At 71.9% G+C, this 24,269-nt stretch overlaps 7 protein-coding genes across 7 annotated transcripts in view; 4 read left to right on the top strand and 3 right to left on the bottom strand.

The window, feature by feature from the left end:
* AURANDRAFT_63683 (hypothetical protein) overlaps window positions 1-5,571 on the bottom strand; it is a gene marked incomplete at both ends in the record, with an annotated part of 6,058 nt that extends 487 nt beyond the window's left edge. Inside the window, 5 exons of the mRNA XM_009037943.1 lie at window positions 49-177; window positions 416-915; window positions 1,115-2,286; window positions 2,567-3,418; window positions 3,755-5,571. Of these exons, the coding sequence (XP_009036191.1) occupies window positions 49-177; window positions 416-915; window positions 1,115-2,286; window positions 2,567-3,418; window positions 3,755-5,571 (4,470 nt within the window). The remainder of the gene's footprint in view (window positions 1-48; window positions 178-415; window positions 916-1,114; window positions 2,287-2,566; window positions 3,419-3,754) is intronic.
* Window positions 5,572-6,161: 590 nt separating this feature from the next.
* Window positions 6,162-7,262, top strand: AURANDRAFT_11057 (hypothetical protein; the record flags this gene model as incomplete). The annotated part of the gene is made up of 1 exon (XM_009038000.1): window positions 6,162-7,262. A coding segment is annotated over one exon (1,101 nt), but the record flags the coding sequence as incomplete, so codon positions are not given.
* Window positions 7,263-9,729: 2,467 nt separating this feature from the next.
* Window positions 9,730-13,859, bottom strand: AURANDRAFT_71510 (hypothetical protein; the record flags this gene model as incomplete). Its single annotated transcript, XM_009037942.1, has 4 exons — window positions 9,730-10,060; window positions 10,260-10,956; window positions 11,068-11,686; window positions 12,381-13,859. 4 exons carry the CDS (start codon window positions 13,857-13,859, stop codon window positions 9,730-9,732), a joined length of 3,126 nt encoding a protein of 1,041 aa, XP_009036190.1.
* A 948-nt stretch (window positions 13,860-14,807) lies between these two features.
* Window positions 14,808-16,523, top strand: AURANDRAFT_63680 (hypothetical protein; the record flags this gene model as incomplete). The annotated part of the gene is made up of 1 exon (XM_009038001.1): window positions 14,808-16,523. One exon carries the CDS (start codon window positions 14,808-14,810, stop codon window positions 16,521-16,523), a length of 1,716 nt encoding a protein of 571 aa, XP_009036249.1.
* A 1,860-nt stretch (window positions 16,524-18,383) lies between these two features.
* Window positions 18,384-19,289, top strand: AURANDRAFT_63679 (hypothetical protein; the record flags this gene model as incomplete). The annotated part of the gene is made up of 1 exon (XM_009038002.1): window positions 18,384-19,289. One exon carries the CDS (start codon window positions 18,384-18,386, stop codon window positions 19,287-19,289), a length of 906 nt encoding a protein of 301 aa, XP_009036250.1.
* Window positions 19,290-20,472: 1,183 nt separating this feature from the next.
* AURANDRAFT_63678 (expressed protein) lies at window positions 20,473-21,819 on the top strand (the record flags this gene model as incomplete). The annotated part of the gene is made up of 1 exon (XM_009038003.1): window positions 20,473-21,819. The coding sequence occupies one exon, from the start codon at window positions 20,473-20,475 to the stop codon at window positions 21,817-21,819; it is 1,347 nt and encodes a 448-aa protein (XP_009036251.1).
* Window positions 21,820-22,801: 982 nt separating this feature from the next.
* AURANDRAFT_53490 (hypothetical protein) lies at window positions 22,802-24,227 on the bottom strand (the record flags this gene model as incomplete). The annotated part of the gene is made up of 1 exon (XM_009037941.1): window positions 22,802-24,227. One exon carries the CDS (start codon window positions 24,138-24,140, stop codon window positions 22,815-22,817), a length of 1,326 nt encoding a protein of 441 aa, XP_009036189.1.
* Between the last annotated feature and the right edge of the window lie 42 nt (window positions 24,228-24,269).

Genomic DNA, 24,269 nt, shown 5'->3' with positions numbered 1-24,269 from the left:
GCTGTGGAAGTAGGAGTCCTTCCTGCTGAAGGCGACGTAGGCGAGGACGTGCACGAGGACGATGCAGGCGAACTGGATCTGGAGCTGCGGCAGCGCCAGGATCTCGGCGCTCGTCTTGCCAATGTGCGCGTCGGGGTCCACGGCCGGCGCGCGCTTGCCGAAGAGCCCCATGGTCGGCTCGCAGCGATCAGATTCGGCGTCGCGGCGCGGACGAGTGCGAGCTGTAGGTTCAAGGCAGGTCTGATGCGTTCAAGGCGCGGCGCACGTGGACGTCCGCGGCCGCGGCGCGCCGCACGCCCCGCGCGACGTCCGATGCACGCGTCTCCGACGTCCGCCCGCACGCCGCGTATGTTGTCTACGGCGGCTCGGCGTCCTCGAAGGGCGGCGAGAACTTGGCGAGGTGCGCGCGCGCGACCGCGAGGACGCGGCCGAGCGCGTGGCGCTGGTCCGCGGGGACGTCGCCGGCCATCAGCGCGCCGACGGCGTCGAGGTCGCGCCGCAGGGACCCGGCCAGCACGAGGACGCGGTCGCGGTCGTGGGTCGCGCCGCGGTCGTAGCCGCCGTCCGCGAGCGCGAGCTTGCAGCGGATCGCCGCCGTGAGCGGGCTGATCGCCGCGGCGCCCGGCGCGTCCTCGAGCGCCGCCGCGAGCGAGCACGTGACGAGCGAGCCGCAGGGATCGTCGTCGTAGATCGCCGCGAGGTTGCGCAGCGCCCGCCGGCAGACGTCCGCCGGCGTCGGGCGCGAGCGGAGCGCGGCGTCGAGCGACGCGCGCGCGTGCGAGAGGGACAGGCCGTTGTGCCCCGCGATGAAGCCCTCGACGCTGCGGCGGTCGAGCGTGCAGGCCGCGGGGTTGCCGCTGCGCGCGAAGACGTCCAGAAATAAATTCGCGGGCTCGTAGCGGAGCAGGAAGTGGCCTGTGTGGAATTCAACCACTGGTTTGGGTGGTCCTGACCAAACTTTGAAATTCTCTAGCTCGGTCAAATCGGAGTCGATTCGGTTGATTTTTGGATGAATCGATTGCTCTCGTCGAGTTCTCGAAGCACAGCCGAAGAGCTTGCGTCGAAACTGTCGCATATGCGCACATTGAAGTCGGGTTGAAGATTTGAATTCCACACGGGAAGTGGCCCGGCGCGTTCACGGGCGCGATGGCGTCGTCGCGGACGCCCGCGCGGACGCAGACGGCGACGAAGACGGACGCGATGGAGATGGGGATGCCCAGCCGCCGCTCTAAAATCGCGTCGACGAGCGAGTTCTCCGCGTCGTAGTAGTCGCCGCGGTTGCCCCGGAGCGGCGGCCGCGCGGGATCCGCGCCGTCGAAGAGGAGCCGCTCGACGGCGGTCATGAGCCGCAGCTCCCGCGCGACGTCGTCCCCGCCCGGAGCCGCCTCCGCCTCCGCGCTCGAACGCGCGAGGTCCGCGAGCCGCGCGAGCTCGCGCGAGACGCCCGCGTCGTCGAAGAAGACGCGCAGCGCGCCGGCGACGTTCCGGAGGCCGGCCTCGAAGGTGTCGACGCGGGCGCCGGCGCAGCAGAGGCCCGAGGCCCGGGCGAGGGCGGCGCCCGCGTGGCACGCCGCGCGCTCCGCGGCCGCTTCATCCCGCGCGCGCGGCATCTCGAGCGCGCGGACGACGCGCTCCGCCGCGCGGCCCGGCACGGCCCGCAAAAAGGCCGCGTAGCGGAACACGTCGCGCGTCGGCGGCTTCCGGATGAAGCGGCACGGGAAGTTCCAGGGCCCGCCGAGGTGCGGGTTGTCCGCGTCGACGACGCCCGCGAACTGGTTCACGCAGTGGCGGTCGCCCGCGAGCGCGCCGACGGTCGCGAGCAGCTCCAAAAGCAGCGCCGGCGCCGCCTCGACGAGGGCCTCGAGGTCGCGCGCCACGCAGCTCCGCGACAGCGGCAGCTCGCCGCCCGGGCCCAGCAGCGCGGCGAAGAGCTCCGTCGCGGCCCGCTCGCTCGCGATCCTCGTACCGAACGCCGCGCGCCACCACGACGGCGTCTCAATCGGATCGTGCTCGTCACCAGCCGTACCGTGTTGCCACCAGCGGCGGGCGTACTCGCCGCGCCAGGCCGCCTCGTCGACGGCGACGTGGCGCCAGTCGCGGCTGATCAGCGCGCCGCGCGCGCGCACGACGAAGCCGCCGGCGGCGAAGACCTCGGAGAGCACGGCGTCGGGCAGCGTGAGGCCCTGCGGTTCGTCGTCCTGCATCGCGTGCTCCTGCGTCTCGTCGTCTTCCATCTCGTGCGCCTGCATCGGTTGCTCTCTCGCTGCGACTGCACGGTTCGGCAGCCTGTGACGAGGATGGTGTCTGACGGATGGGTTGTGTCGAGCCGATGCATCAATCACACAGATTCACCTCAAGTTGACCTCAACTGGTGAAAAGGCTCGTCGATGATGATGTACGCTTGGCGACTCCGACGCGGAGACGGTGATCGTGATGCGTGCCTGGACGTATCCCCGGCGCCTGCCCGGCCGGCGCGCCGCCGGGCGCTCGTCGCTGATATTTTTATTATGTTCGATCGCGGCCCCGTCCCCGCGACGCGCCGGTCCGGCCCTAGTCGAAGAGGGACGCCGTGTCGGCCTTGGTCACGGAGGAGCCGAAGAGGCTGTCCTCGCCCGGGTCGTCGTCGCCGAGGAGGCCGTCGAGCGCGGCCTTGCGCGACGCGTTGAGCTTCTCCTGCTTGACGCGCTTCTCCTCGGCGACGCGGAAGGCCTCGGCCTCCTCGGCGGCGCGCTTCGCCTCCTCCTCCGCGCGGCGCGCGGCCGCGACGCGCTCCGCCTCCGCGCGCTGGATCGCGAGGCGCTCCTCGAGCTGCTGCTGCTCGAGGCGCCGCGCGGCCTCGGCGCGCTCGCGCGCGGCGCGCTGCCGCTCGGCCTCGGCCTCGGCGGCGGCCGCGCGCTCCGCCTCGCGGCGCGCCGCCGCCTGGCGCTGCTCCTCGAAGCGCGCGTTCGCGAGGGCCTCGGCCTCGATGCGCCGCGCGGCCGCGGGGTCCGGGCCGGTCGCGGGCGCGTAGCCGTTGCCCGGCGGCGGCGCGGAGCCGTAGGCGCTCCCGTAGGGGCTCGGCGCGGGCATGGTCGGCGCCGACGCGTAGGTCGGCGGCCCGTAGGCGGAGGCCCCGTAGGCGGCGAGGCCCGCGGGCGCGGCCAGGTCGATGGGCGCCAGAGGCATGGACGGAAAAGGCGACGGGATCGGGTGCGCCGCGCCGGCGGGCACGGGCGCGCCCTTCTCGACGGCGCGGAGGAGGCGGTCCATGGTGATCTGCTGCGCGCGGACGAGCGCCGTCAGCGCCTCGATCTTCAGGTCCTGGCGCTCGACGAGCTCGCGCAGGTCCGTCAGCGACGTCGCCCCGCCGGCGTACTTGGACTCCTCGGCCATAACTTCTGGCGGCGCGGCGGTGCGGTCCTGCAACGGAAGCGTGGATCTGCGGCGGCTCGTGCGATGCGGCGCTCGCGGTCGCGTCGTCGACTGTTTCCTGTGTGGCGGCGGGGTGCTCTCCGAGAGGCGGCGGATTGAGAGGCCTATTGAGCAGATGTTGAACGGCAACATCCAGGATGAAGCCGCACGCCCTCCCGCAAACAGCTTAGAAAGTGCCTGGGGGGTGCTGCTCGACAGCGTCACAATGGATAACAGCGACCCAGAGGTCGTTCGATGGTGGCGGGCGCGCCAAGCTGCGAGTGGGCGTCGACTCGGACTCAGGCTCAGCGGCCTCATGTGGCGACACCGGGACTCAGGAAAAGAAAAAGACCGTGTTACCTACCTCCCGCGGGGCATGCGCGCGGCCTGGGCGTCGTACTTGGCGTCGACGGCGGCCTCGAGCATCTCCGCCTTCGGGAACGCGTCGGCGTAGGCGTCGTAGTCGTTGTGCGCGCCGCGCTCGTCGACGGGGAAGGACGGCAGCCCCGTGGTCGAGAAGACGTCGCAGCGGCCCGGGGACCACTCCGCGCCGTCGCGGTCCGGCGTCACGCCCACGTAGCCCCAGTAGTCGACGGCCCTCCGCTTCGAGCCGCAGCCGTAGCGCTTCGCGTCGCGGAGGTCGATGAGCGCCGCGTCGACCCAGTAGTCGAGCAGGTCGTGGAGCCCGAGGAGGTAGTTGACGCGGAGCATGGTCCAGAACTGGATGCGGCTCCGCAGGTCCCAGTCGTCGGTCCAGAACACGGGCCGCAGCGGCGACTTCGACGGGATGTAGAGGTGCGACACGACGTCGCGGTCCGGGTGGTAGAAGTCGTAGCCGTGGGTCCACGCGCGCACCGCGAGCGACGTCTCCTCGCCGTCGAAGAGGAAGAGGGAGTGCGCGTCGTAGGGCACCTCGAGCACGCGGCTCCCGTTCGCGAAGTTGAACCCCGCGGCGAGGAACGGCACGAGGTTCGGCTGGCCCGGCCGCTTCATGTGGTTCACGTCGTGCTTGAAGGACGTCGTCCGGCCGACCTGCACCCGCCGCGTGCGGCAGATCGACATCTGCGAGCTCGACAGCACCTTGACGTCGATCGACGCCTGGTCGTCGGTCCTCCGGCAGGGCAGGCAGGGCCCCGACGCGTCGACGTCCTGCCACTTCTCGCTGCTCTTCGTCGCCGAGTAGGACGCCGGGTACGTCGTGATGATGGCCCGCGGGTTGCCGATGCGCTTGAACATGTCGATGGCGACGTCGTCCCAGCCCCGCGCGAAGTTCGTGTGCGAGTCGAAGGACATGACGTACGTCTCGCCGCGGTAGAACTTCTCCGAGAGGTGGCGCGCGATCGTCGGCCCCAGCGTCTGCTTCCAGTCCACGCGGTGGACGCGGAGCTGGTCGAGGCGGCCGCAGACGGGGTGGTCGGGGCAGGCCACGAGATCCGCCAACCCCGCGACGCAGTCGACGTCCACGGACGCGTTGTTCTGCTGGTAAATGCCGAAGAACACGCGCTCCGGCGACGCGGCGCGCGCGTAGGCCCGCGCGACGGTCTTGGCGCACTCCGGGTCGCGGTACGACGCGATCGAGATGAAAATCGACTCGCGCGGCCAGCCGCCGGCGGCCGCGCGCGGGCCGAGCACGGCCGCCGCCTGGGCGCGGTTGTCGACCGTCGACGCCCGCGGCGGGCGCGACCGCACGTCCGCGTCCGCGAGGCGCGCGCGCGCCGCGTGGCCGGCCGGGAGCGCGACGCCGTCGCCGAGCTCGGGCAGCGGCGGCCGCGGCGGCGGCTTCAGCGGCGGGATCTTCTTCGGCGGCCGCCAGATGTCCTTGACGGGCGGCGCCTTCTTCCTCGGCGGCGGCGGCGGCCGCGGCGCGGCCGCGTCCTTGACGATCCGCCTCGGCGGCGCGTCGCGCGGCGGCGGCGCCGGCGCCGGCGGCTGCGGCGGCGAAAAGTGCTTCTTCACCGGCGCGACGGGCGGCGCGTCGTGCTCCTCCTCGAGGGAGTGGTGCGCGCCGTGGCCCGCGGCGTGCCACTTGCCGTGGAGCACGAGCGTCGCGGCGCCTTGGAGCATGATGATCGCCGCGACGATGGCGACGGCGGAGTACGACGCGCCGCCGCCGCTCTTCGCGCCGCTGCGCTTCGCTCGCTGCACGGTGATGACCGGATCCGGGCTGCTCCGGCGCGCCATCGCTGCCGGCGCGCACACCGCGTCGGCGCGCGCGCGGCGTGACGAGGGCGAGCTGTGGCAAATCGTTGCCCGTCAACTTGTCTGCAACCTCGGCCAAGATGAAACTCGGCAGCCCAGTCGTGGCCACCACCCACAAGTGGACAATGTCGGGCTGGTTCACGGTGACGGGCAAGAATGGCGCCCTCGTCCGCGCCGAGGCCCGCATGGACTCGGCCAAGGTCGAGGAGCTCGCGAAGGGGACGCTCGTGCGCATCGAGGAGACGGCGACGCTGCCCGAGGGCAAGGAGCGCGGGCGCCTGACCCATCCCCTGGCCGGCTGGATCACCGTCGGCAAGGGCCTCGACCCCGCCGCGGCGCCGGCCCCAGAAGCCGCGGAGCCCGCCGCGGAGCCCGCCGCGCCCGAGGTCGCGGCCGCGGCGCCCGCCGCGCCCGAGGCCGCGCCCGAGGCCGCCGCGGCCGCGCCGGCGCCGGCGCCCGACGACGACGACGCGTTCCTCGACGAGGACGAATCGACCTGGTGCTGCGGGAGTCTGGGGGGCACCTGCGACATGTGCCTCTACCTCGGCGGGCTGCCCCTGGGCTGGCTCGGGGGCCTCGGGCGGACGACGCGGACGCTGACGGCGACGGCGTCCATCGCCGCGGCGTACAAGAAGCACGAGACGGACAAGGCGTCGACGGGCAAGGAGCGCGACGACAAGCTGCGCGCCCTCCACGAGAAGACGGGCGCAGAGCTGCTCGAGCTCTTCGAGAAGAACGGCGGCTTCCAGATCAAGTTCGGGCAGATCTTGGCGTCGCAGACGAAGATGCTGCCCAAGGAGATCACGGACGCGCTCCGGCCGCTCCAGGACGGCGCGCCCGAGCGGCCCTGGGCCGCCGTCGACGCCGTGCTGACCAAGGCCTACGGCGGCCTCCCCGGCGGCCGCGACGCCGTCCTCGCGAGCGTCGACGAGCGGCCGCTCGCGGCCGCGTCCGTCGCGCAGGTCCACGGCGCCGTCCTCACGCCCGAGGCCGCCGCGAAGTTCGGCGCCCCGGCGAACATCGTGCTCAAGGTGCGCCACGCCGACGTCGGCGCGACGATGGAGAAGGACCTGAGCCTCTTCGGGTGGGTGACGACGCTCGTCGGCGCGGTGTTCAAGAACGTGGACTTCACGTGGGTCAAGGCCTTCATCACGGAGTCCATCGAGCAGGAGCTCGACTTCACCAACGAGGCGGCGCAGTGCGAGAAGCTCGGCGGGTTTTTGGCGCGCGCGCGGCCGGGCGCGGGCGTCGCGGTGAAGCGGTCCGGATTCATGCTCGGCGACCTGCCGTCCGTCCGCGCGCCGCGCGTGATCCGGGGCCTGTCGAACACGGGCCTGCTGGCCATGGAGCGCGTCGCGGGCTGCCGCCCGACGGACGGCGCCGCCGTCCGCGACATGGGCGCGACGCCCGTGGCGGTGGCCCTGGGCCTGCTCGAGGCCTTCGCGGAGTGCATCTTCCTCCACGGCTACGTCCACGGCGACCTCCACCCCGGGAATTTGATCGTGGCGCCGAAGCCCGAAACCAAGGCCAAGTGCGAGCTCGTGCTCATCGACCACGGGCTCCACGTCGCCGTGCCCCGGGACTTCCGCGCGGCCTACTGCCGGCTCTGGAACGCGCTCGCCGAGGGCGACGAGGCGGGGCTCAAGGCCGCGGCGGCGGCGCTGGGCGTCGGCGGCGACGACTACCGCGCCTTCCCCTGGCTCCTGGGCTACATGCCCTACGACAACTGGCTGAAGCGCAAGATGCCGTCCGCGCGCGACGTCGCGCGCATGCGCCGCACGGGCGAGCTCGACGCCGTGGGAGACCAGGGCTTCTACAACCGCATGCCCTACGTGCTCGTCGTCATGCTCCGCACGAACATGCAGGTCGCGGCGATCCTCTTCGAGAACAAGGGCTGGGCCATCTCCCTCTTCCAGGTCATGTCGACGCACGCGCGCCTCGGCCTCGCGCTCATCGAGTCCGGGCCCGTCGACGACGCGGAGGCGAACGGCTGCCCCTACGTGTGGATCGCGGAGCACAAGCCCAAGGCCGAGGCCGACGTCGCGAACGCCGTCAAGTACGAGAAATCGTAGTAAAAAAGTGCACACATCGTTTGGTTGAACCGTGAAGGCTGCCCAAAATATTATGGTGACAAGATGGTCCGTTGCATGCGACCGTCGTCGTCGTGATCGCAGCGCTGCACGTCGCGGCGGCCAAAAAGAGCGCGTCGACGTCCAAGCACCACGCAGCCGCGAAGACGGAGCACAAGAGCGCGTCGACGTCCAAGCACGGCAGCCACGCGCACCACGCGGCCGCGAAGGAGGAGCATCGCGAACCGGCCGCGTGGACCCCGGATCGGCTGTGGGGCGCCGGCGACGGGACGCCCGCGTGGTCCAGGGTCCAGAGCCTGCACGACATCAAGCACGCGTTCCGCTTGTTTCCGCCCGGGAGGATGCGGGAGAACTACGACGTCGTGTCGGCGAGCGAGACCACGCGTGGTGCACGCTCACGCGCTACAACTGGGCGTGCGTCGGCGACGCGTACGCGGCGGTCCTCAATCGCACGCAGCCCTATCGACCGTGGCGCTTCCAGCTCGCCAATCTGCCGCAAAGCGCGCGCGTCTTCGCGGACGCGAACTCGTACCTCGCGGAGCGGATGACGACGCTGCTCTGCGGCTGCCACTACGCCGACGTCTTCAAGCTCGACGGCGACAAGGGCAATTCGTTCCTCGCGCGCAGCGCGAAGAACAACGCGACCTTCCTGCTGTTCGCGGCCGCCGCGTCCGGGGCCGCCGCCGCCGCCGGACGACCGCCGCCGCCGCAGGTTCGACAACGACGACCAGTTCCAGCGGAACTATTCGGAGCCCGCCATCGAGTTCCTGCAGCGCATCGGCTTCGACCCCGACGTGCTCCTCGTGGGCATGACGAACGCCCCCTACCAGGGCGACGTCGACGGCGAAGCGTCCAGGGGCGCGCGCCACGGCGTCAAGCTCGGCCGCTACCGCGCCGCGTTCCCGCGCGCGGCCCTCATCGACTTCCCGGAGAACGCCGTCGGCGTGTCGGGCTGCTCGGCCGAAGGCGCGGGCCTGTGCTCGGACGGCCAAGAGGGGCGGCGCGGCGCGGGCCACCAGTGCTCCCCGGGGCCGCTCGCGCGCGTCGCCGAGCAGGACGCGCTGGCCATCCTCGCGGCCCTCGAACAGCGAGCGCACGTCAACTCCGTCGCGAGCTCGCTCGCCATGGACCGCAACCAGGTCGAGCACATCGTCGAGTTCCTCTCCTCCGAAGGCCACTGGTCCATCGACGACGAGCACCGCACGCGTCGGGCGTCGCGTGATACGTTACGAGTCTAGTTCCGCCTCGACCGCCATGGCCGCGCGGTAGGCCGGGTGGCGCGGGTCGAGGTCCGCCATCGCCGCCGCGAGGATCTCGCGCGCGTCGTTTTTCCGCCCGCCGCGCCCCGCGAGCCGCGCGCGCTCCACGCGCGCCGCGAGCGTCCGCGGGTCCGCCGGGCCGAAGGCGCTTTCGAGGCCGGCCTCGGCCCGGCCCTGGAGCGCCTCGGCCTCCGCGAGGTCGCCGCCGTCGCCGAGCAGCCCGGAGAGCGCGGCGGCCGCGTGGTTCGTCGCGCCGTCGGCCCAGCCCCGCGTCGCCTCGAGGCCGTCGACGGCCGCGCGGTACTCGGCGAGGGCCTCGGCGTCGCGGCCCTGCGATCGCAGCGCGCGCGCGAGGAGCGACGTCGCGTGGAAGCCCTCCGCTGCCGGCTGCGCGGCGCGCGCGTCGCGGAAGAACGCCTCGGCGTCGCCGAACTTGCCCTGGAGCTGGCTGAGCTTCCCGAGGAAGGTCCACGCGTCGACGCGCGCCGCGACGTCGTCGGCGTCGAGCGCGTCGAGCGCGGCGCGCGCCAGCTCCTCGGCCTGGGGGACCTCGCCCTTGAGCTGCCGCGCCGTCGCCTCGAGGAGCAGGTGGCGCGAGCTCTGGGTCTCCGTCGCGAGTCGTCGCAGCGGGTGCGCGTGCACGTGCGCGAAGCGGCGCAGCAGCATGTGCATGCCTGCTTGCCCGCACTCTCACAAGCGCTGGGTGATGCAACACGTCTTCAAGGACTGGTTCAACTTACGGCCAAAGGGCGCTCAGTCGAGCGCGCATCCCCTTCAATAACTTGGTCAACTTACGCCTCGGCCGCGGCGAAGTCGCCGAGGCGGTACTTGTCGCGGTAGGCGGCGAAGATGGAGTCCGTCGTGCCCGCGTGGGCCGCCGGCGACGCCGCGTCGCCGCCGCCGGCCTGGAGCGACACGGAGAGGAGCGACCGGCGGTCCGCCGCGGTCGCGTTGCGCCCGCCGCGGTGGAAGAGGCGCGCGTCGAAGAGGATGCCCTCGCCCGGCTTGAGCGGGCAGATGGCCAGCTGCCGGCCGTCGCGGAGGCGCGCGAGGCGGTCCGCGTCGGAGAGCGCGTGGAAGTCCGCGCCGTGCGTGCCGGGCCAGACCGCCGTCGGCCCGTGCCTGTGTGCAAATCAAATCTTCAACCCGAATTCAATGGGCGCGTAATTGAACGGTTCGGACCAGACTCTTCAATTGTGCTTCGAGAACTTGACGAGAGCAATCGATTCGTCCAAAAATCAGCCGAATCGACTTCGATTTGATCGAGCTCGAGAGGTTTGAAGTTTTTGCTGGACAGGGCGTTCCAGTGGTTGATTTGCACACAGGCCCGCGCTCTTGAGAGACGGGCGTGAGCGCGACGAGGGCCGTGTAGAGCCGCGGCGCGTCGTCGCGGATGAAGCACGTGTCCGAATGCGGCGTCTGGAGCGGCGCGCCCGGGTCGCTGTGCACCGCCGAGAGCTGCGTGACGGGCGCGGCGGCGAGCCACGGCAGATCGGCCGCGAGGTCCGCGAGGACGGCCCGGAGCTTGGGCGTGAGCGCGGCCTTGACGTCGTAGCGGTTGTCCGGCGTGCGGATCGTGCCAAAGACGTCGAGGTCCGGCGCCGCGAGGCAGTGGTCGAGGACCGCGGACGTCTCGCGCGCGAGCTCCGCCGCGGCGCGCTCGCCGACGCGGACGACGGTGAACCCGTCGTCGCGGAGCTCGCGCCGCCGCCGCCGGCCGTCGGCGCCGTCGGCGTCGAAGGCGGCGGCGGCCCCGGGGCCGCGCTTCGCCGCGTAGTAGGCCGGGCGCCGGCCCGCGCCGTCGGCGACGCGCAGCGCGCCGTCGCCCGCGGCTCCGACCAGCGCGTCGACGTGGTCGACTCCACAGAGCGCGTCGCTGAGCGCGAGCGCGTGCGCGGGCGCCATGCCCTCCTCGTCGTCCGTCGCGAGGGCCGCGGCGGGCGCGAAGGCGGCGAGCGCCGCGACCGCGGCCGGCGGCGCGCCGGCGTTCGCGCAGAGGTAGTGGAGCGGCGTCCAGCCTGAGCAGGAAACAAAAATATTGAACTCGCCGAGAGAAAACGACTCGTCCAAAAATCAGCCGAATCGACATCGATTTGACCGAGATAGAGAGGTTTAAAGTTTTGCTGGACAGGGCCATTCCACTGGTTGTTTCCGGCACAGCGTCCAGCCCTCGGCGTCGCCCGCGAGGGCCCAGGCCGCCGCGTCTTCTAAAGCGAAGAGGCCCGCGAGGAGCGGCGCGCTCACGCACCGGTTCGAGCAGAGGCAGTGGAGCGGCGTGAGGCCTCGCGCGTCGCGGTCCGCCGGCGACCGCGCGGCCGCCGCGGCGAGCAGGTGCGGCGTCGCGCAGGCGCAGAGCGCCCAGTAGTGCAGGAGGGACCCGTAGTCGGCCGCCACGCGGTCGTCGCGGCCCGCGAGGCACGACGCGTGCGCGGCGGCGGTCGCGGCCGGGTTCCGGCAGAGCAGGTCGACCGGCGCGTCGCCGGAGATATCTTTCGCGAAGCGGTCCCCGGGCGTCGCCGCGAGGATCTCCACCGTGACCTGGTCGTGCGCGCAGGCGTGGTGCAGCGCGAGACGCCCCTGGTCGTCGGTGTAGGTCCCGCTGGCCGCGTCGCAGGCGGCGGCCTCGACGACCTTGGCCAGGCTGAGCGATTTGCCTGAGCACACGCGCAGGAGCATCTCGTCGCTCTCGACGTACTTCGCGCCCTGCGCGCCGACGACGGCCATGGGCGCCATTGAGCAAAAAGTAGACTATCCGATGGTCATACGCAGCCCCAGCCTTCAACTTCTGGCTGGTTGAACCATCTCATCGAGGGTTGCCTTTTGCGATCGATTTTGTGAGGCAGTCGATATGAGCATGCTGCGACCAGCCCTGCAGCGCCTGCAGCAATCCCGCTTCGTCAAGGCATACCTCCTCGCGCTCGAACGACGACCACTCACAACAAAGTGCACGACGTCGGGCCTGCTGATGGTCGGCGCGGACGCCACGCGCCAGCGGCTCGAGGACGCGGAGCAGCCCTACGACGCGCCGCGCACGGCGCGGCTGACGGCCTTCGCCATTTTGATCCACGCGCCGTTCTTGCACGCGTACCACCCGATCGCCGAGCGCCTCTGGGCGCGCTACGACATCCGGCACACCGTCGTCAAGGTCGGGCTCGACCAGGCCTTCAGCGCGCCCGTCTTCCTGTCCATCTTTTTGTCGTTCACGGCGCTCGCCGAGGGCCTCGGCGCGTCCGGCGCGCGCGCGCGCGTCGAGCAGCAGCTGCCGCTGCTCTGGCGGGACTCGCTGTGCTGCTGGGGCCCCGCGCACCTCGTCACGTTCAACCTACCCATCCCCGTTCGGGTGCTCTGGCAGGACGTCGTGCGCCTCTACTTCGGGACCATCATGTCCCTGCGCGGGACGGCGCGCATCCGGGAGGACCCCTAGGTAAGTTTAGGCGAGGACGTTGGCGACGAGGAACGGGAAGACGCAGAAGGGCGCGACGCGGAGCGCGACGAAGAGCACGGCCAGGTCCGCGGACACGACCGTCGCGCTCAGGGCGATCTGGGCCGCGTCGCCCTCGGCGAAGAAGGACCGGCGCGCCTCGTAGCGGAAGCCGCGCGCGCCGTAGAGCGCCGTGAGCGCCGCGGACGCCGCGGCCGTCGCGGCGGCCGCGGACGCGGCCGCGCGCGGGAGCGAGAAGCCCGCGGCCTTGAGGAAGGCCTCCTGGGACGTCGAGTGGACCCAGGCGCGGCGCAGCGCGCCCCAGCCCGCCGCGAAGGCCAGCGGCGCGGGCGCGAACGCGTCGAGCGCGCGCGACAGCGCGAGCGCGCGGCGCGCGTCGAGCCCCGCGGCGACGCCCAGCTCCGGCGGCGGCGCGTCGAGCGCCGCGGCCTCCGCGGAATCGCCGCCGAGCGCGCGGTACAAGGCGAAGTTCGCGTGGAGCGCGACGTCCGCGTCCTCGGCCCACGCCAAATCCGCGAGCAGCGGGAGCGCGCCGGGCCGGCCCCGGAGCGCCGCCGCGCCTTTCGGCGCGTCGGCGACGTGGTGCGCGACGAGGAGCGCCGACGCCTCGAGCTCGGCGATCATGTCGCGGAGCACGGACTCGTGGAGGTCCGCCGCCCAGGAGCCGAGCCGCGACGGCGGCGGCGCGTCGCGGCCCCTGGGCGCCCCCCGCACACGCGCCGGCGCCGCCGCCGCGGCGTCCGTGGCCTCGCGCGCGTCCCGGAGCGACTCCAGCAGCACGAAGAGCGCGTCCGCGAGCCGTGGTGCTAAATCATCGTCAGACGCGAGCACGCCGGCCGCGTCGCGCGTCAAATTCCCCAGGGACACGAGCACGGCGACGCGCCGCGCGTAGAGGTCCGCCCAGTGCTCCGCGGCGTCCAGCGCCTCGGGCGTCGCCGCGCGCGACGGGCTCGCGGGCGGGTCCGCGACGCGCTCGAGCTCGTCGACGAGCGTCGCGACGGCGCACGTCGACGCCGCGACGCGCCGCGCGAGCTCGTCGTCGTGCGTCAGCGCCGCCAGCGCGCCGGCCGACGCCGACCGTACGTCCTCGACGGCCGACGCCAGGCCCGCCACCGCGCACCGCTCCGCGCCGAACGCCGCGACGAGTTTCGGCGCGACGTCGGCGCCGACGCCCATCGCGGACCACTCGAGCCAGCCCAGCAGCTCGTCCAGACCCTCGAGCTGGCGCGCCGCGCCCCAGGCGTCCGTCCGGCACTTGTAGCACGCCTCCGACGCGTCGAGCGTCACCAAATAGTAGCTCGACGCCGCGAGGCCCACGCCGGCGTAGACCGCCGACGCCGACCAGACGAGCGGGACCTTGTCGACCATCTTCTTGAAGCCGCCGCCGGGGAAGTTCGTCGTGATGGGCCTCTGACAGAGCGGCGGCCGCCTGACGCGGCGCATGGATCGCCCCAACATCGCGCTTCGGAGCGGCACCATCGGTTCAGCGAAGCGCTGCCACAGCATCAGCAGCTCGCGTACTCGTGGCAGCGCGTGATGATGGGCTCTCGCAGGCTGGCTTGCGCCGTATTCGTCGTCGCCACGGCGACGGCGCTGCAGGCGCCGCGACGCGTCGCGCTCGCTCCCGCTGCCTCGTCGGCGCCGGCGCGACGCTTGACGCTCGCTGCCTCGTCGGCGCCCACGAGACGCCAGACCACCCTGCGCGCCGGCGACGACGACGACATCGATTTCGACGCCGCCTTCCGGGCGCGGCTCGAGGAGGACGACGTCGTCCCGCTGCCGCTGCCCGAAACCGTCGAGGAAGCGCTGGATTACGCCAAAATGGTGATCCTCGGCGGGCAGGGCGTCGCCGCCGCGGTCGCGGCGATCGTCGGCTCGCTGTCGCTGCTCTCCGCTGGCGCGCGCCCGCGTCATGGAAACCGCGCCGGGGCACCGTTGACCCGCGCCGCGCGCCCGCGACACCACCGTTCGCCAGGTATCTACCTCTCGGGCGCCAAGGACGGCCTGAAGGGCAGCGAGCGCGCGCTGCAGCCCATCGTCGAAGTCGACACGGCCAAGGTCTGCATCACGTGCAAGGGCAACGACGAGCGGTCGGTCAAGGCCCTCCAGTTCTCCGCCGACGAGCTCGCCAAGCAGCGCTTCGAGAACGGACGCGGGGGAGACCCGAGTCTGGACTAGGGCAGGATGTCATAACCAGTGAAATAGCCAGTATGGTGCGCTCGGGTCCCCAGGTCGTCGTAGGAGGCGGCGGAGCGGCGCGCGCGGTCCGCGGCGCTCGAGGGCTGGCGTCGCGCGCTGGCGCGGCTATCTCGCGGCTCGACCTCGGCCGCCGTCGGATCGACGCTCTCGCCGCCGGGCGCCGTCGAGCGCTGCTGCACCCCGCCGCGCGCCGTCGGGTGCTATTCGCACCGCCGCCGCGCTTGCACCATGCTCGCCACCACGCTCGAGGTCGGCGACGAGAAGACGGCGGCGCTGCACGTCGCGTCCTACGAGACGTTCCACCGCTGGGTCGAGGGCGGCGCGCTCGAGAGCGTGCGCTGCGAGCTGAGCGCGACGCTCTTCCCCGTCTTCGCGCAGTGCTTCCTCGTCGTCGTCGCGACGGAGGCCGAGGCGTCGGGCGAGGACGGCGGCGAGCCCGCGTCGCGCGCGTTTCTCGAGCGGTGGGGCGCGTCGCACGCGGACCGCTTCGCCGCCGAGGTCGAGGCGCTGCGGCTCGTGACGAGCCCCGTCGTCGCGGCGAAGGACGCCTACTGCGCGCGGCTCCGCGGCGGCCGCTGGGTCGTGCCGCTGAGCGGCGCCGCGCAGGCGCTGCTGGGCGACTTCCTCACGTCGACGGGCAACGCCGCGGTGCTCAAGGTCTTCAACGAGAAGGTAACTTTAGACGGCACGGCGCCGGGCCGCGGCGAGGCCGCGGCGCTCGTGGAGACGAGCGGCGACGAGGTCGAGGCCGCGGCGGCCGCGCGCGCGGGCGCGGCGCCGCCGCCCGCGCGGCTCGGCGTGCTCCTCGGCAGCGAGGCGCTCGACGGCGGCGCGCCCGCGGGCCGCGCGCCGGCGCCGGACTGGGACGACGACTACGGGCGGGGCCTCCTGCGCGACGGGTCGCGGCGCCCCCTCGCGCCGCCGCCGCCCGCGGGCCTCGTGGGCAGAGGCCGCGCGCCGCTCGACGCGCTCAAGCCGACGGTGCTCGACGCGCGCGTCGCGGGCGCGGACGCGGCGCGCCTGAGCTGCTGCGCGGCGTCGCGCGACGCGACGCGGCTGGCCGGCGGCTTCGCCGACGCGTCCCTGCGGCTCTGGCGCGTCGACGAGCTCGCGGGCGACGACGCGGGCTCCTCGGACGCGGAGGCCGCGACGACCGCGCTCGTCGCGCACGACCGGCCCGTCTACGCGCTGGCCTGGAGCTCCGAGAGCCGCTACCTGCTCTCCGGCGGCGGCGACGGGTGCTGCGTGCTCTGGGACGCCGACGCGCCCGGCCGCGGCGGGCCGGGCGCGTCGGGCGCGCCGCTCTGCTCCTACGCGGCGCACGTCGCGCCGTGCTGGTCCGTGGCCTGGTGCGCGGCGTCCGGGGGCCACGTCTTCGCCACGGGCGGCGGCGACCGCACGGCGCGCCTCTTCGCCACGGACCGCGCGGACCCGCTCCGGGTCTTCGCGGGCCACTGGGCCGACGTGAGCGCCGTCTGCTTCCACGCGAACGCGCACTACGTCCTCTCCGCGTCCCACGACAAGACGTGCCGGCTCTGGGACGTGCGCGCGGCCGGCGGGCCGGGCCGCCGCTGCGCGCGCGTGCTCGACGGGGCCGCGGGCGCGCTCGCGGCCTGCGACGCGTGCCCGTCGGGGCGGAAAGCGGCCGCCGCGGGGCTCGACGGCGGCCTCCACCTCTGGGACCTCGACAGCGGCCGCAAGCTCAGCTCGACGAAGGCGCACCGGGGGCCGGCCTACGTCGCCAAGTTCTCCGCGGACGGCGCCGCCGTCGCGACGAGCGGCCGCGACCGGAGCCTGAAAGTGTGGGACGCGGCCGCGCTCGCGGCGGCCGCGGGCGACGACGTCGCGCCGGCCCACGCCGTCGAGACCACGGACTCGCCCGTCTTCGACGTCGCCTGGACGCCGGGCAACCTCTGCCTCGCGTCCGGGCCCCTCCTCGCCTGACCCTCGAGGGGTGCACGTAAGGGATGCCATCGGCATCGCTTAGCATATCCCGCCGGCGGGATATGTTAAACGCCGCTTCAACTTGGACTCCGTGACATTAGAAGCCTTCTCCCCCTCTACTGCTCACTCCGCCTTGATGTCGCGCCACTCGATGTAGTTCGCGTGGCCCGCCTCGTCGCGAAGCGCCTCGACCGACTTGAGACCGAGCTGGAGCTCGGAGACGTGCGCTTCGAGGCCGTGGCTGAACGTGAAGGCGTCGACGACGATGACCGACAGATTGATGTTCCTGTATCCCGCGGATTCCTTGGAGTCGAACGCCGTCGTCAACGAATTTTTGCTGCCGACGACGACGAGCGGCGAGTCACGGAGCGCCTCGACGAAGGCGATCATGTCGTCGAGCGTGTCGAATTTGCAGATGGTGCGCACGAGGTCCACGAGGCGGGACGCGTCTCCCCTGTAGCTCCGGTAGAGTTTCTCGATCGCGCGCGCCCGACTCTTGATGGCGCCGACGCGGTGCTCGCCGCGTCCGACCCGCGCCGCGACGAGTCCCTGGAAGTGCTGATTCAGCGCGGCGGCCTGCGCCAACAACACGGGGAGGTCGTCGACGACCTGCATGGGCTTGCGGCTGCCCGTGATCTTGCGCACGTATCCGAGCTTCTCCAACGCTTTCGCCCGCAGCGTCTTGGGCTCGAGGGAGGGCCGTCGGCCGTTGACAGGCGGTCGCGCCAGAAGAGGGGTCGCTTCCCACGCGACCGCCCCCGCGACGGCGGTCTCGAGATCGTCGAGCTTGGCGACGAACTCGTGCCCGCGGGTCAGTCGTTTCCAAAGCTCGTCGTACCGCGAGCGGTCGGCGGCCACCACCTGGTCGGCGTCGCGCTCATTTTTTCGTCGTCGATATTCCAGATAGATCCCGAGAGCTGCGGCAATAATTGCAAAAAACGCCCAAAAAATAATTCTCATCAAAGTTTGTTTTCGGCAATGTTCCAACGACGCAGTTGCTCCGAAACCCAACGCCCAAAAAGCACAAGCAAATTTGAGCCTTGACGTCGCCGCGGAGTACCGCATCGCATAGGCCTCGACTGCGGCCGCGACCAAGAAGCCATTCGTGGCGAACATCAGCGTGGATGAAGCTTGTTGCTGAACGCGGCAGTCGGGCGGGATAATGAACCACATGACAGAAGTGGCCATTGTAGTGGCACCATACACAATGCCAATGACGATGAACACGTGGCGCGCGGCGCGGCGGCGCCGGAGGGTCAAAAAGTACCTGCGGCGGCGGCGCGTCGACGACCGCGGCGTCGTGATGGTTCCGCGCGGGCTTTCATACTGTCGGCACAGTAGAAGAATGCCACAGACCAAACCTTTGGTGCCGTCTAAGGCGCGTGCAGCATAGAGGCCCCGAGGGAGGTGCTCGCCGCGGGAAGAGAGGCTGACGACAAAGTTCCAATATATAGCCAACAGAATTGCTACAATCCCAAGCAACGTCAATCCCACCGTCACCATGCGGCTCTCGCCCCCGAAGTATCCCGCGTGCAGCGTCACCGCCTCGGCGTACTCCATGCCGCGCCGCATCATGGCTCGCACCTCATCGATGCGCGCCGCGCGCAGGTCCAGCGTCGGTTCCTTGAACTTGCACGCTGGCGGGGGGACGAGGCCGCCGGTCTCGACGTCTTCGTCCGGCAGCGCTACCTCCGCGACGGGGACGATTTCAATCTTGCGCATGCTCATGTTTCTAGCGGTAGCGCTCCGCGGCGCCGCGTCCGCCCAGGGCTGCAGCGGCCGGCAGCATGAGGAATGCCGTCTGCCAGCGGCACCGAGACGGCCGCATCTACTGATCCACCACGGCCGACGGCGACCTCTATGGCGCTCTCCGCTCGCCTCTTCCGGCTCGCAGTGGCTCCGGCCGCCCGGCGCCCGATGGTGTCGCCGAACCCCTGCGCCGCGCGCCTGTCGCGCCCCTTTTCTTCGGGCGGCGGCGACGCGCCGACGCCGCCCGGCGGCGACGCGCCCCCCGGTGCGGCGGCGGCCTCGGCCCCGCCCGCGGGCGGGCGGGGCGGCCGCGGCGGCGGCCGCGGCGGCGACCGGAGCCCCCCGGCGGGCCGCGGCGGCGGCCGGGGCCGGGGGCGGGGCATGCCGGACCGGTTCTCGAACCGCGGCGGCCGCCCGGCGCTCCGGACGGCGGTGCTCCAGGGCCTCGAGCGCGAGACCCTCCTGGGCGACGTGCAGATGAACCCCGCGGAACCGCCGCCCCGCGCCGACGACGGCGACCGCGGCGGAAAAGCGGACGGCTCCTCGGCGCTCGGCGCGGGCTGGGACGACGCGGCGCCGGAGGACGACGGCGACGCGCCCGTGGACATGACCTACCTGCTCCGGCGCCGGCGCCAGGGCTCCATCGTGTCGCCCGACGAGTACGACTTCGTCGCCCACCGCCACGACCGCGAGCGGCCCCACGAGTTGCACGCGCGCCTCGACGGCCACCGCGGCGACCGGCCGCGCTGCGACAAGAAGGCGGGCTTCCACATCGTCCAGGCCGAGCACATCTTCGCGGGCAACCTGCCGGCGCTCGCCGAGTTCGTCTCCGACGCGGGCATGATCCAGAAGCGAGACCAGAGCCGCCTCTGCGCCAAGTACCAGCGCAAGGTCAAGCGCGCCATCAAGCGCGCGCGCCAGCTCGGCCTCGTGCCCTTCGACGCGGGCTTCGACACGCGCAACGACATCGGCTTCCCGGACGCCGCGCACAAGGCCGCGGTCTCGAAGACCATCTAGGGCGCGTTTTTAAAAGCAGCGCTCGCTTCCTGGGCGTGCCACGTCGTCGTTGCCCGTCGGCGCGCAGAGGCCTCGGGCGACGTCGGTCGCGACGGTCGCTAGAGCCCGCCCTCCACTCCCCGCGCCGCCGCCGCCGCGCCGGTCGCAAACTTAGGGCGCGAATTGCGGTCAGCGCGCGCTGCGCTCACTCCTCGAGCGACGCGAGGCGCAGGTACACCAGCAGCGGCAGGCCGCCGATGATGGACACGGCGAAGAAGAGGGCGAAAAGGCCGGAGTCGATGAAACCGCCGATCTCGCCCTCCGTGGGAGCGACGAGCGTCGGGAGGTCCGCGACGGACCTGCGCGGCGCGGCGCGGTGAGCGCGCGGGGCGACGGCACGCGCGGCGCGACGGGGTCGGGCGACGGCACGCGCGGCGCGGCGGGGTCGGAACAACGCGTGGACTCTTTTAGGCCGCGGCGTTTTTCGAGCCGGGACACGGACAACGCGCAGCGTGGAGATGGCCGAGGCGACCTCGGGGACGGCGCGCATGCTCACGGAGCTCGCCACCTTCGACACCGGCGCGACGAAGGCCGTGGCGCTGGCCAGCATGCAGGCAAGAATGGCCTTGATCATCGTGTCGATTTGCTGTGACGCGCTTCAAGTTATGGGATCGCGAGATAGTTGACGTCGAAAGTGCAGCTACTTACCGGGCTACAGCCTAAATCCAGAGACCTGTGCGCTCGGCTTTCCGACGTCTTAACAAGCGCTCGCCGGCTCGCTGCCTCGCGGGACTCCGGTCCGACACCGCGCGCCTCGCGCCGCGGCTCGCGGTTCGCGCCGCGCCGCGGAGCTGCCGCGAAGTGGTCGCGCCGCGCTAAATCACACGACGACACTCCTATCCCACGAGCCGTATGGCATGCTCAACATCCGGCTGCGGAGAATACGATAAGGAAACGTCTCGCCGGCGCGGGCGGCGGGTGGAGCCTGGGTGGGCAACGCCTTGGGCAGGGCCTCCTCTCAATGTTTGGCACGCGACGCCGCGGCACGACACCCTGCCAGCGCAGTGGAGAGCCGCACTCGACGCTCACGCCTTGCGACGCGCAGGAGTCCTTCAGCTCCCAGCGCGGCGTCGCGGGGTCCCCTCGCGACGCCGTCGCTGCGCACCACCCCGGAAGGCGAAACAGAACGCGCGCGCGGTCGGCCATGGCCCGCCTCTGCGCCATGATCGCCTGCCTCGCGGTGCCCGCCTGCGTCGGGCTCGTGCAGCCGCCGACGCACGCGCAACCCACGCCGCCGGCGCGCGCACAGACAGACGACGCGCGCGCGCGACCGCGGCGGCCGCTGTCCGCCGCCGCCGCGCGGCGCCTCGGCGCGAACGTTTTGGGCGGCCTCGCCATCTGCGCGAACGTCGCCGCGCCCGTCGCCAACGCCGCCAAGGTGAGCGAGTTCGACTACGCCGTCAACGGCCGCGTCTACGGCATCGAGGAGGACGCGCCCTTCCGCAAGGCCCTGGGGCAGATCCGCGGCCTCCTCGACGACCTCGGCGTCGAGGGCGCGGTCACGCCCCAGCGCGCGACGATCCCCGACGGCCCCGTCATCGCGCGGCCCTACGAGGTGGGCCTCGCCCCGGGCACGGACCGCCTGCGCCGGTGCCCCGACGGCGCGACGTGCCTGAGCAGCACGCGCGTCGAGTCCGCGTCGTCCGCGGTGCCCCACTTCGTCTTCTTCGACCAGAAGGGCGACGCCGTGGGCAACCTCCTGGAACTCATCTACTCCGCCGCCGACGCCGACGTGCTCGTCGCCAAGGGCAACTTCTTCAACGGCGCGGGCGTCTACGTGCTCGTCGAGCTCAACGACGCGAACGATCGGGGGTCGACGGTCCACGACGTCGAGTTCCAGTTCCTGCCCGGCGTCCTCGAGAACGTCGTCGACGTGCGCATCGTCGCCCGCGAGGGCAAGCAGTTCACGACGCCCCAGCGCCAGAAGGAGCTGCTCAACGCGGTCGCGCGCGGCGTCGGCTGGGTGCCGCTCGACAAGGGGAACCTGAACATGAACGTCTTCAGCGACGAGGAGAAGGGCATCATCGCCACGTCGGCCCTCGAGATCAAGTACCGCGAGCAGTTCGAGGCCGAGATGGAGAAGGCCGACGCGGAGCTCGGGGTCCAGATGGAGAAGGAGCGGAAGCGCATCGAGTCGCTGAAGAAGGAGGTCGAGAAGCTCCTCGACGAGCTGAGCCGCCAGGAGGACGCGCGCGCCCAGGAGTACCGCGACCTGCGGTCGCGGTCCGCGACGGCGCGCGCCGAGTACGACGAGGGCGTCAACAAGCGCATCGGCGGCGTCGCGAACGACGGCCGCTACGCGGCGTCCCAGTCCATCCGCCTCGGCAACTCCTTCGCGGGCCTCATCAACTCCAAGGACGACGTCACGGCCAAAATCTACGACAACGTCCAGCAGGACGACGAGGACGCGCCCGTGAAGAAGAACCTCTTCGGCAAGGCCATCGACACGGGCAAGAAGAAGGGGCTCCAGGGCCGCGAGATTCGGCGGTGAGGCGCCCGCCGGCGCCCGGGGCGCGGCGGCGGCGCCCCGCGCGTGGTTTAACAACATATAGGAAATGAGCCGTAGTGGATTATAATTGCCCAACGCATATATCATAAACGATGCGAGCCATTCGTTTTAAAGTTTGCATCTTCTTCAATATTAACTGTGCGCTCACAGCCAATCATATCCCAAAGTTCATCGAGCTCAGTGAAGTTTATTCCGTCAAGGGTTAGTTTTGCTTATGCGTGACGTACCGATCGAGTCCAATGTCCGCGCGTTGCAGGGCACCTTGAGCCTTGGGGCAGCCATCGATGGTGGTCGTGGACGCCGTTTAGGAGATGGAGATCCCGTCGCCGACGCACTCCGTCGTCGCCGCCGCGATGGAGATCCCGTCGCCGACGCACTCCGAGGGCGACCCGTCGAGCATGCCGTCGACGCGCCTCCGGGAGAAGGTCGCCAGCCTGTCGAGCCAGTGCGCGACGCTGCGCGCGACGCTCGAGGAGCGCGAGGCGTCGGCCGCGGAGCGGCTGGCGCCGCGGGAGGCCGAGCTCCTGACGCGGCGCGCGGCCGCGGACTGCCTGCGGCGCGACGTCGCGGACCTCCGCGCGACGCTGGCCGCGCTCGACGCCGAGGCCGAGAGCCCGCCGCGCGCGCGGCCGCCGCCGCCGCCGCCGCGCCGCGAGAGCCCGCCGCGCCGCGAGAGCCCGCCGCGCCGCGAGAGCCCTACGCGCGCGCGGCCGCCGCCGCCGCCGCCGCGCCGCGACGACGAGACGCCGCGGCGGCCGAGCCCGCGGCGGTCGAGCCCGCGGCGGACGCCCGCGCGGTACCCGGACGCGCGGCGCGCGGCGCCGCGGCGCCGGCCCTGGGGCGCCGCCGGCGCCAAGTCGCCCCTCCTCGCGGACAAGTCCAAGGGCGTCGCCGCGCGGCGCCGCGCGAGCCAACCGCCCGCGGTGTCGCAGAGGTGGCGCGACGACGACGACGCGGACCTCTTCTAACCGCCCATATTACACCGGGTTCTCCTTGCCCTCGGACTCGCCCATCTCGCGAATCAACACCGCGCAGGCCGACGGCGGCAGGAGGCCGTGCTCGGAGACGATCGCGGAGACGAAGGTCGCGGGCGTGACGTCGTACTTGAGGTGGCGCGCCCTCGCCCGGGGCTTGTCGCCGTCCGCGGGCGCCTTGCCTTTCGGGTCGAGGTCCACGAGCTCGTTGGACGCGACGGAGTCGAGCTGGACGCGGTCGTGGAACTTGTAGGCCTCGCAGCACACGAGCACGGGCACGTTCTGCGCGGACGCGAGCATCGCGACGCCCGCGGTGCCCGCGGCCGCGAGCACCGCGCCGTTGCTGAAGAGCGCGTCGGCGCCGAGCACGACCTTGGTCGCGTGCTTGAGGTGGAGCGGCGCCGCGTGGAGCAGGCAGTACGCGCAGTCCAAACCCGCGGCGTTGAGCCGCCGCAGCAAGACGCGCCCCTCGAGCGCCGGCGCCGCGTCGACGACGACGACGCGCAGCGTCGTGCCCGCGGCCTTGGCCGCGTAGAGCGCCGACTCGACGGCGTCGGCGCGGCCGAAGGTCACGACGACGTCGCCGTCGCGGAGCTTCTCGCTCGCCAATTTCGCGATGACCTCGTTCGCGAGCACGATGCGCTCCCGCGCGTACGCGTCGATCTCGTCCCGGAGCGCCGCCTTGGCGTCCTCCGCGGACATCTCCGGGTCCAGGGTGGCGATGCAGCGCCGCAGCTTCCGCACCGCCGCGCCCATGGACGCGCTCAGAGGCCGGCGGTCGATCAAATGTTGGATCTGCGGCTTCAATTTCTTGTCGAGGTCGCGGTTCACCGTCGTGTTGGGCGCCAGCTGGTAGTCGCCGACGAACTCCTTGAAGGCCGCGAGCATGGCGACGCAGCGCTCGTTGGCGCCGTCGTGGAGCCCGGCCGCGTAGCGGAGCCCGAGCGCCTCGACGGCGGCGTGCGCGTTCGACGGCGGCTTCTTCTTCGACGTCGCCTCGAGGTGCGCGAGCACGCCCGTGTGCTTCGGCGCGGCGGGTTTCGGGGTGTCCTTCGCGGGGGGCTCCTTGCCGCCGCCGCCCTTGGGCGCCGCGGCCCCCGGGGCCTTCTTCGCGTCGCCGCCCTTCTTCGCCTCGGGCGCGTCGCCCTTGGCCGCGGCCTTGGCCGCGCGCTGCTTCTCCTGCAGCTCGCGCCGCTCGGCCTTCGTGAGCTGCTTCTTCTTCTCGTAGCCCTCGGGCGGGCCCGTCTGCGGCTTGCGCTCCTTCTTCTCCTTCTTTTGCGGCGCGGCGGCGGCCTCGGCCGGCGGCGGCGTCTCCGACGGCGCGGTCATGTGTTTTTTTTTACAGGGATGTGTGTGTGTTGGAGCTGCGCTGTGCTGCGCTCGTCGTGAGCTCACGGCGCCCACTAGCACTCGCGCGCGAGGGCGGGAGAGCTCGAGCGAGCGGCGGCCTCAAGGTCT

Source organism: Aureococcus anophagefferens, assembly GCF_000186865.1.
Source record: "Aureococcus anophagefferens unplaced genomic scaffold AURANscaffold_7, whole genome shotgun sequence".
Lineage (NCBI taxonomy): Eukaryota > Pelagophyceae > Pelagomonadales > Pelagomonadaceae > Aureococcus > Aureococcus anophagefferens.
This window is presented reverse-complemented; position numbering and strand designations above follow the sequence as displayed.